Source organism: Colias philodice, chromosome 25, assembly GCF_061535455.1.
Source record: "Colias philodice isolate Cphi_HAF_F1 chromosome 25, ilColPhil1 Martin Lab GWU primary, whole genome shotgun sequence".
Lineage (NCBI taxonomy): Eukaryota > Metazoa > Arthropoda > Insecta > Lepidoptera > Pieridae > Colias > Colias philodice.
Genome location: NC_143110.1, coordinates 4522500 through 4532661, shown reverse-complemented (window position 1 = coordinate 4532661; position 10162 = coordinate 4522500). Strand labels below are relative to the sequence as shown.

Below are 10162 nucleotides of genomic sequence, written 5' to 3'. Positions count from 1 at the left end.
TGATGGCGTTGCATAATTTATTTACGATCTCAATATTATTAAACTTGTTATAAGAACTCGAAATGGCAAAAAATATAAAGAGGTTAAAAATTCACAAATGTTTAAAATCCAATGTTAAACGGTACATTCATTCTCTATACCTATTCACATATTTTACTCTCATTCCAGCTAAGGACCCTCTGTGTGATTGTAGAACACAAATTCAAGTAACTACCCAAAATTCAAATAACTATTCTGCGCAAAAAAGCTCCTCCGTGTTAAATTTCCATTGAAAATATCTGTACCAAGCTTTTCACAAATAATTGAGTGTCTATCCCATATACCTTACTTATGTCGAACCAAATTTAAACCATAATCACATAACACAAACAAATAAACCACAAAATATAATATCATCAAAAAAATTGCTCAAAATCGCCAAACTATCGTATGCTAGTCCTAAGATCCATCAGAGCGCTTGCCGTAATAACCCCATGCCTGGAATTCTTCCCATAATCCAGTTCAGAATCTCCAATTGTAATCGTAGAAAACGACGTAGAATTCCTCCTTTGCTGCAAATGTTTCTTCGAGTCCAAACTCTGTTTTACTGGCTGAAAGAAGTCCCTTGTAAAATTCCCTGGACTTTTGCCGCCATTTTTGACATCTGTCAAATAATCGCCCCTACAGTTTGCGCCCAACCAATCTTGGTGTTCGAAAAGCCTTGTCGCTTTAACTGGTTTCTTTTCCTTTTCGTTTATAGTTTGATACGATCTGAATTCTTTGACGGGTCTATCGAGGGTTTTGGATAGCTTTGGTCTGCTTTTTGTATCTGCTGATGACGTCAGTTTCGTCTTGTGATGCTTTACGTCGGATTGATCTTGGAAACTCTTGCTTTTTATGGGCGTTGTGAGCGTGTGAGTTTTTACGCTGTAAATAAAAGTTAGTTTATTAAATCAGACATAATATTTTCTTTAAGCGTTTAGGTGTTGTAAAGGTGAGTAGGAGGGGTGAGATATACTTAGTAAAAACACATGATGGAAAAAATAACGTTCAGTTGTTTACATATTATAAAAACTTTCGCAAAAAGGATGCGAAAAATCGAGTTTATTCAGTAAGGTAAACCTCCTTCAAAGTTTATTGAGTTCCTTGAAATTAACAAGAATTAATTAAAACAATAGAAATAAAATCTTTCGCTTTAATTTCTGCATCTGTTCTTTATCAGTTGATACATATACATACATTTCCCCTCCCAACAAATAATATTATCTTCTAACCTAGAATGGCTTTTCCTCAACTGTGGACTATTCTGGAAGCCCTTAGCCATGATGCTGTATAATTTGTTCCTATAGTCATCTACCGACATTTGCTTGTCATCTCGCAGTGGAAGCAGAACATCTGAAGGTAATGTGGGCTCGTCACGCTCTCTGTGGAACCTGAATCCAAATGGTTAGATACTTTAGTATAACAATATACTGTTTGTATGTAAAAGAAGTTCCTAATTAAATTAAAACAGTTGCATTTATTGTAATAGTATCAATAGATATCCATAGAAAAAAAATTGAGGGAGAACGTCGGTCAAATATAACTCTATCTAAAGGATATTTTCTTTCTTACCACAAAAAAATTTAAAGACAGGGTAGGACAAGCTCGGGTTCTCTTTAATCTGGTTTTGTCGTATTTCACATAGACAACTATTAAACTGACAGATCCCTGGTTTAAAGTTAGACTGTGTTTAAATTGTTTTGTGGTACTTAATACCATTTATGTCTGCAAAAGTGTAACGAGAAAAAATCAAATCTATTAAAAAAAGTGTAATTTTTTTTAACATAATTTATATTTTTTATCAAGCAAAAAACCCACTTAGCAACATATTCATGGTGCAGCGCCCTCTCAGCGCTGAGCCGTTTGGCCGGGTTGAACACCAGCAACTGCTGAACCAATTCCGCAGCGTCACGCGGCGCGCAAGCGAGCATGTTGTGGAGTGACGTCACACCCGCTTTGGTGGACGCTTGTTCGCGGATGAGAGAGGAGCCGTAGCCCGTGCATACCGCTGTTATATCTGTAGATATATTGCTATGTGTGTTATATTATGGTAGATATATATCGCTATGTGTGTTATGTATCGTTATAGAATTATATATGTCGTCGTCATCTGATTGAATCTAAAGACTAGCGTGTTTATAACGTGTCACGCGGCGCGCAAGAGAGCATGTTGTGGAGTGACGTCACACCCGCTTTGGTGGACGCTTGTTCGCGGATGAGAGAGGAGCCGTAGCCCGTGCATACCGCTGTTATATCTGGGGATATATTGCTATGTGTTTTATGTGATCTCTTCACAATGGGCAGCGTTCGCCCAACAAATGATCGTCGATGCTTGCCGGAGATTATGATAATATTGAGCCCCTTTAGACTATCGTGATTGCCTCTACGCGCCCAACGCTGTCCATTGCGAGGAGGGCCCGATATGTACCATTATAGAATTACCTATATAAATAGATTTAATGATATTTAATAATTATAGAATGGGAAGAAAAATACGATGATGAAAGACGATTGTTATGGAAGATGGGTTAGTTAAATTTAAATACAAAAAAAGTTGCATGGTCATAATTATACAGGGTGTCCCACTGTTGGTATACTAAGCTCAAAGGAGGTATAGTTTTGCATACGCTGAGTGTATAAAAAATATTTATAAAATTCCAGACGCATTTTTTTTTCAAATAGATGAATTCTTAAAACTCTATGTGTACACCGATAACAAGCAACCCGCGCAACTTTGCCACCAGCACGTGAGCTATCGTTTAAGATTATGTTTCATAGACAAAATGCTCACATTAGCGAAGCGGTATATGCCGGCTGCGCGAAGCTAGAGAAGAAAACATGGATTTTCAGGAAAAATTTAGCAAAATTTTTTTGACGTAATTTTGTTGTTTAAGTATTTTTTACGTGATCAGTGTATGCAAAACTACAAGTCCCTTCGCGAATAGTATACCAATAGTGGGACACCCTGTATAGATGATTCGAGGTAATAAAAAAATGTATATGTCATGTCAATCAATGATCCGTACTTTTTACCAAAACAACAATACCTTAGATAGAATGACAGATGAACTTAGCTAGTTTAGGTTTTAGAAAGTATAAGAATAGCAAATAAAAATAATATTTACCTTCCGACGAAGGTCTTGGTAGAGCAGTCATGATTCTCTCAATCTGGTTGACGGTGGACGTTCCCGGGAAAAGTGGGGAACCCGTCAACATCTCACCCAGGATACAACCCAACGACCACATGTCTATGCCTTTTGTATAGCTGTGGAAATGTCATGTGAAAGATTAACAATAACCGATCTAAATGTTGCACCCTGTATAATATTTATTATTTAGACTAGATTTCCGCCCGCGGCTTCGCCCGCGTTTGCAAAGGAAAACCCGCATAGTTCCCGTTCCCGTGGGATTTCCGGGATAAAAACTATCCTATGTGTTAATCCAAGTTACCCTCTATATGTGTGCTAAATTTCATTGTAATCGGTTCAGTAGTTTTTACGTGAAAGATTAACAAACATCCATACATCCATACATCCTTACAAACTTCCGCCTTTATAATATATATATATTTAGATAATGTTTAGCCACTTTTATAATTTATAAAAACTTTGTTGATTGTGGGCAATTCTTTTACACTTCTTTAACTTGTAAGTACGTTAAAAAAATTCATGCTTCAGCACCGAATATAGTTCATTTCGCTGTTAGTTAGATTATTATATAGATTCATACTATGAAACGGTGTAAAAAAATATCCAGCCTTACTAAAAAATATTAGAAGAAAAACTCAATCGTCATTCAAAAAATACCTAGTAATTGAATTAAAAATTTTATCTGTTTGATACGTGCCAAACTAATATATTTATTAGACTAATTACTATGGAATTTCTATACTCCTGAAATCTTATGTACATAAGAAATTAGGTTCAAATATTAAAAACAATAAAAGCATAAAATACTTACTTCTTACTAGCAATCAGTATTTCTGGTGCGCGATACCACCTCGTAGCCACGTAGTCAGTCAAGCAAGGATCAGCGCCCTCCTCCCCACCGGAGTACATGGACGATACTGATCTAGCCAGACCGAAGTCCGCTAGTTTCACCCTTTTGAGTAATATAAATATTAATTAGTATACTAATTTGTACCTACATTTCAACTAAAAAAAGAGAGTATGTGTCAGAAGTGAAACTTCCTTGGCAAGATTCAAAAATACCAAACGGTATCACCAAGACCTTGAAATTTTACTCTCAACGGTGGAAGTTTCACTTCAAAAGAAAAAATTTGTCTCTTCTAATGCCGCGGCCGGTCTCTCATATTACCTATTCAAAATGGTCGTTTTGATTTACCGACAACCGAAAAACAGGTAGAGAATTGATAGAGTACCAAGATATCTTCTATTATATACCTAATATTTTATAATAGGCATTAAAGCCAATCTATTGGATCATCAAATTCATAAATAAACTGAACAAAAATTCAATTTCCGACCTGTATAATCTTTTGAAAAAGTATCTTAAACATGATTAATTATTATTCTATTGTAATATTTCGTTGTTCGCAAATTGCAATAGAATTTCCATTAAAACTGTTCATTTCCTAAATCGACTCCAATTACTTATGCGTGTATAAGAATCGCGGGGTTCATAGCAATAAACTACATTACCGTTAAAAAGTATCACTTAGCTTTGTCACGCATAGGAAAACAAGCATAAAAGGATAAAATAAAAAAACATAAAATACACGCTTTATTTTACTCAGCTTATAAACAAACGCAATACTGAAAATATTGTTCATAATGGAGACAATTATAATATTGTCTTTGTTCCTTGGAAACTGAGTTTGTAAAAAATAGTCATAAGAATACTTAACAGCACACGAAGTAAAAAATAAAGAAGCCTGTTATTTATTAGTAAGGATATTAATTGTAAGTTAAGTACCTTAGTTTTCAAGATATCCCTATACGTTATATATGGTTAAATTTAAGCATGGCCACTTAAGCAGTGCCAGGCAAATCATCAAAATTCGTTTAACTTTGAGAGTCCCGATTGTATAACCTCTTTTTTATAGAAAACTAAACCCACCTGCATGCGCTATCAATAAGCACATTACTCGGCTTCTGGTCCCTATGTATCACGTTCCCAGAGTGTATGTATTTGGTCGCCTTCAGCATTTGGTACATAATGTATCGCTTGTGCACGTCCTTCAGTATGTTGCCGCGTTTTATCACGTTGTGTAGATCCGTCTCCATATACTCGAAGCCGAGGTAGATGTCACGGTTGTTCGTGGCCCTGGATGACCGTTATTTTTTAAATTTTGGATTTTTTTTTATTCAGCATCAGAAATAGTTCTTTAAGTTTTGAAGTGAAACTTCTTTATGCGCTTGAAAGTAAAATTTCAAGGTCACGTCATGGTAATACCGTCACGTCGTGGTGGAAGGCGACGATTTTGGTATTTTTGAATCTTGCCAAAGAAGTTTCACTTCTGACACGTGTGCTCGGCACACACGCACAATTTTTATTAGTAGTAGCCAGTATTTTGAATTTGTAACTGGATTATGTGTTGAAATTGCGTGCGGAATAAAAATAAATGGAAAAAGAAAAAACGTAGAAGAGTATGGAGATGGAATAATGTATTGAATAGTTAATCGTATGAGTCAATGAAAAAATATAAAAGTGCGTGCAGGTTATACTTAGGCAGTTAATGAATTATGTATTTGTCAGGAATATAGCTGCGCTCAGCGCTTCGAGGTTACATCCCTGTTAAATCCAGTAAAATCTCTTTCTAATATTTTCAAAAATGATATTATAATTTATAAGCAGGTGTATCTAATAATGGCTATATTGAAATATTTAAATTTATTCAAAACTGGCATGCGATCATGCGATGCCACGAATTATATTTTGCTTGAAAAGTTTTAATTATTTCAGGTGACTCGTTTACCCTGAGTCTTATTAAAAATACTTTAATATTAACTACGACCTCACCTGTGAATGCTATGAAGTTTGACTATATTCGGATGATTCCTGAACGATTGCAAAAATATGATTTCCCTGAAAGTCCTCTGCGCGTCTGTTTGATTTCGGAACGCGTCGAATATTTTTTTAATCGCCACAACGTCTTTACTTTTCTTATCAACCGCCTTCCAAACGATTCCATAAGCGCCTTTGCCAAGTCTCTTTTTAATATCAAATCTCTTTAGAATATGTTCATCTATCTCTGACATGTTTTTTTCGGGACTCTTCTTTTGTCCATCTTTTTCTTTCTCTTTCTTTTTGTGCTCATCCTTTTTTATATTAGCTTGGTTTTGACTCATTATTTTTATGTTTTATGCCTCTACAAAACACAAACCTAAAGGCTCTGTTAATATTCATAACTCATAAGGGTTAAAGCACAGACTAATAATAATATACTACGTATACAAGTTAAAGGGTTATTTCGCTAAAACGCAAACGTCTCGAATAGGTTTACGATAATTTGAACGAAAGTAATTTGAATAGCAAAGCATGACAAACATGAATTTTAAATACTTAATATTGATTGTACTAAGCAACCGAAGATCGATTTTGAAGAATTACATATAATTAACATTACTGCAATTATCATGTCGTAATAGGTTTACTATAAAACATGTACTTACGTGGAAAATAACAAACTAATACCACTGAAAACATGGTTATTATCTGATTTGTTTCTCTAAATATTTTTACAGTGGACTCTGAGCACGTTTCTTGGTTGACTTGCCGAAATTCATTTGTTTACGGCGGCTAAACAACATAATGGTTGCTATGGTAACGTAACTGTCAACTTTTATATTGATAGGTTATAAATTATTTGTGTTTTGTGTAGTCTGCTGACATTGTATGATCGATTATTCAAAATATAAATTAGTGATGTAACATGACGTCGTTGGATATCAATAGCAGTGTTAACTCCCAACGAATATAAAAATATTTAACCCTGTGATTTAACCCCATTATTAACATTACTGCAAATTACTGCAATTATTATGTTCTATTTAAATGCTCATTTGATTCGAAACTAGCTTAAATTAGTTAACCAGTGACAGAAAATCTTTTAAAAGAAAAAAAAAGCAAACAATATGTTTTAATTTGATGAGTTTTAATAAAATGTTGCAACATTTAATTTATTTTTTTACTAATATTTATTGTAACGTATCTAAAAGTAGATGTGTATGAAGCTTAGGTATGAGGGGATATTTAAAAAATACACATTTGAATAATGTTTAAAGATTTATTGACAGTAACCCTCATAAATACTAGAACAATAATACTGTAATAGGTAAAAGCATTCAATGCTCAATATTAAAATGCGAATATGAAATGCAGGAATCATTAATTGGAGTTATAAGTTTAATTTGCCACTACTGAGCTTATACTAATAATGGTGTGTCCACACAGAGCCAAAAATTATGTAACAAATGTAGTCAAAATAACATGATTTTTGGGTAAAAGCGTTAAAAAATATATTATAATATCTACTTAAGTGTACTACCTTAAAACTGCAAAAATATTCTTTACGTATTTCTGGAACCTTTATCATGATGCATTTTACAAATTAACTACTAAATTATTTCTGATTGCAAAAGCGAAAAAATTATTTCTAATTTATAGTCACATTAAGTACAACAATGTATTGATTACAAGTTATTATTTAATTGCACACATTGGCTCTGTGTGGATGTTACATATAACTACGTGATCACAGTAACAATATAATTAAAGTTTCTTAGTTTAAATGGTAACTGTAAGTTATACAAATAACAGAACAAGATCAACATCAGAATCAAAACTTGAATACTAAAAATTAAGCTTTGACAAAAAAAAACAACATTTATATATATGTATATTATACAGATAATACATCGATTGCTAAAACAGTGTTAATAACATTAAAAAAAATTATAAAATTGTCATGTTAACGATAAGCATATATAATAAAAGTAAATATTCCTAAGTACAATTATTTGCAAAAAGTTCATTCTTATAATATGTATACTGAACATACATACATGGAGTTGGTGACACTTATGAAAAATCCTTGGAAAAGGATAAACAGCAATTTTTATAAATAAAAAATAATATAGAAAGTTGTCAATATTATATAAAGTAGCCATACATATAAGTAAAGCATGATATGCTAAATTCTACTTATATAGAAGCTACATATAAATTTATAAAGAATAGAAAAAATTCGATCAAGAGGCGGGACTCGAACCCGCATCTTTACGCGCCAATCCGGGGCGGATGCCTGACCAACTCGGCCACCCGTGGCGGGTGCCAGAGCGATCGAATTTATTCTATTCTTTCAGTTTTATGTGTCTAAGGCCGCCTGTCCATCTGCAAGAAAACTTCCGCAAGAAATGTCCGACAGTCTGTCTGACAGCAGCTTGCAAGCTTGCCTTTTTTGTTGAATTTGATATTTTGGTTTTTATGACATTCAAATGCTTTTATAAATATAAATTTAAGTATAGTACAGCGAAAGGATGCGGGTTCGAGTCCCGCCTCGTGATCGAATTTTTTCTATTCTCTATAAATTTATATTTATAAAAGCATTTGAATGCCATGAAAACCAAAAATAGTAGCTAGATGCTTAAAACTGAGATTACCATGGAGAATTGAGATATTATTGAATAGAATGTTAGTTTAATATATTCTTAGGTAATTGAGAGATTGAAATAGTATAATGAGTACTAATATTCCTATGAATGTCTGGACACGCACAAATATACATATATCATTATTATCTAAAATTAATAATATAAAAACAATCCAGTAACATTTGAATTATTTTTGTCACATTTATAAACGTGTAAATAGGATACATATATAACAAAATGTGTCTTAGATATACTATTAGTAAATTATAATAATAATCACTATTTAATCACTAAATTATTGCTGTTTCAATGGTGTTTCATTTAACAATCACATTGTTTGTAAATCTTAAAAATTATATAACAAAAATATGTTCACAGTATTAACATGTGTAAAGATTAAAGCATCAAGATTATATTGTTTTTAAAGTAACATATTTTTTATAATAGTATAACTAAAATAATATGTTAAATAATTATCACATTAAAAAATAATGTAAAAGCACATATAACATTAAAATTTAAAAAATAATAATAATTCCTTAATATTAGGTTTAGAATATAAGTACTTACTACAGGTATAATGTGTAAACTACAGATCCACCTTATACAGGGTGTCCCGCTATTGGTATACTAAGCGCGAAGGAACTTGTAGTTTTGCATACACTGATCACGTAAAAAATACTTTAAAAAAAAATTACGTCCAAAATTTTTTGCTAAATTTTTCCTGAAAATCCATGTTTTCTTCTCTAGCTTCGCGCAGCCGGTATATACCGCTTCTCTAATATGAACATTTTATCTATGAAATATAATCTTAAACGATAGCTCACGTGCTGGTGGCAAAATTGGGCGGCTCGCTTGTTATGGGTGTACACATAGAGTTTTAAGAATTCATCTATTTGAAAAAAAAATGCGTCTGGAATTTTTTAATTATTTTTTACGTACTCAGCGTATGCAAAACTATAACCTCCTTTGAGCTTAGTATACCAACAGTGGGACACCCTGTATATCATAATAAAACTAAGCGAACTATCAAATTCTATGAATGGGATTATTCATTACTAGTTATTATCTTTGAAAATGCATACAAAAAGGCACTGAATAAAAATGAAATCACATATTTCTCTCCTTCAACTTTTCCAAATTTTTTGAAGTGAAACTTCTTTATCGGGGTTGGAAAAAATTTAGTGTAAGTAACATTTTTTCGTTACGCGTGACATTTATCCGTTACGCGCCATCTTTTTCTTATCCCTACCACGCGTGATTGACGTATTTCTGTAAAGTTGCATATAATTATAGTAAATTATTTTTTGAAAAATAAGGTCATAAAGTAGTTTCACTTCTCACGTGTGTACACTAGTATACGCACACATTTATTTTCAATTAAATCAATATTATTTGAGATCTTTATTTTTTTGATGATTCGAATTCATTCAAGATGCATAAAAACTATTATTTAGGCATTTCTTCGCAACTTTCCTCAATATTATAGGTTACTAACTAATTTCGTTGTTTTTGTAAAATATCAC

At 32.7% G+C, this 10162-nt stretch overlaps 1 protein-coding gene across 1 annotated transcript; it reads right to left on the bottom strand.

The window, feature by feature from the left end:
* Positions 1-421: 421 nt before the first annotated feature.
* Erk7 (Extracellularly regulated kinase 7) lies at positions 422-6332 on the bottom strand. The gene is made up of 7 exons (XM_089710827.1): positions 6004-6332; positions 5101-5307; positions 3982-4122; positions 3147-3286; positions 1840-2038; positions 1254-1412; positions 422-906 (listed from the first exon to the last, which is right to left on the bottom strand). Exons 1-7 carry the CDS (start codon positions 6330-6332, stop codon positions 423-425), a joined length of 1659 nt encoding a protein of 552 aa, XP_089566953.1. The 3' UTR covers position 422.
* Positions 6333-10162: the final 3830 nt, after the last annotated feature.

What these genes read in the sequence shown, in the direction of transcription:
- Erk7 (XM_089710827.1), bottom strand. Translation starts at nt 6,332, where the DNA reads ATGAGTCAAAACCAAGCTAATATAAAAAAGGATGAGCACAAAAAGAAA. An exon ending in ATACTGATTGCTAGTAAGAA is followed by an intron (nt 3,287 to 3,981) that starts GTAAGTATTTTA and finishes ACATTTCCACAG; the next exon opens with CTATACAAAAGGCATAGACA. An exon ending in CACCATGAATATGTTGCTAA is followed by an intron (nt 1,413 to 1,839) that starts GTGGGTTTTTTG and finishes ATTTGGATTCAG; the next exon opens with GTTCCACAGAGAGCGTGACG.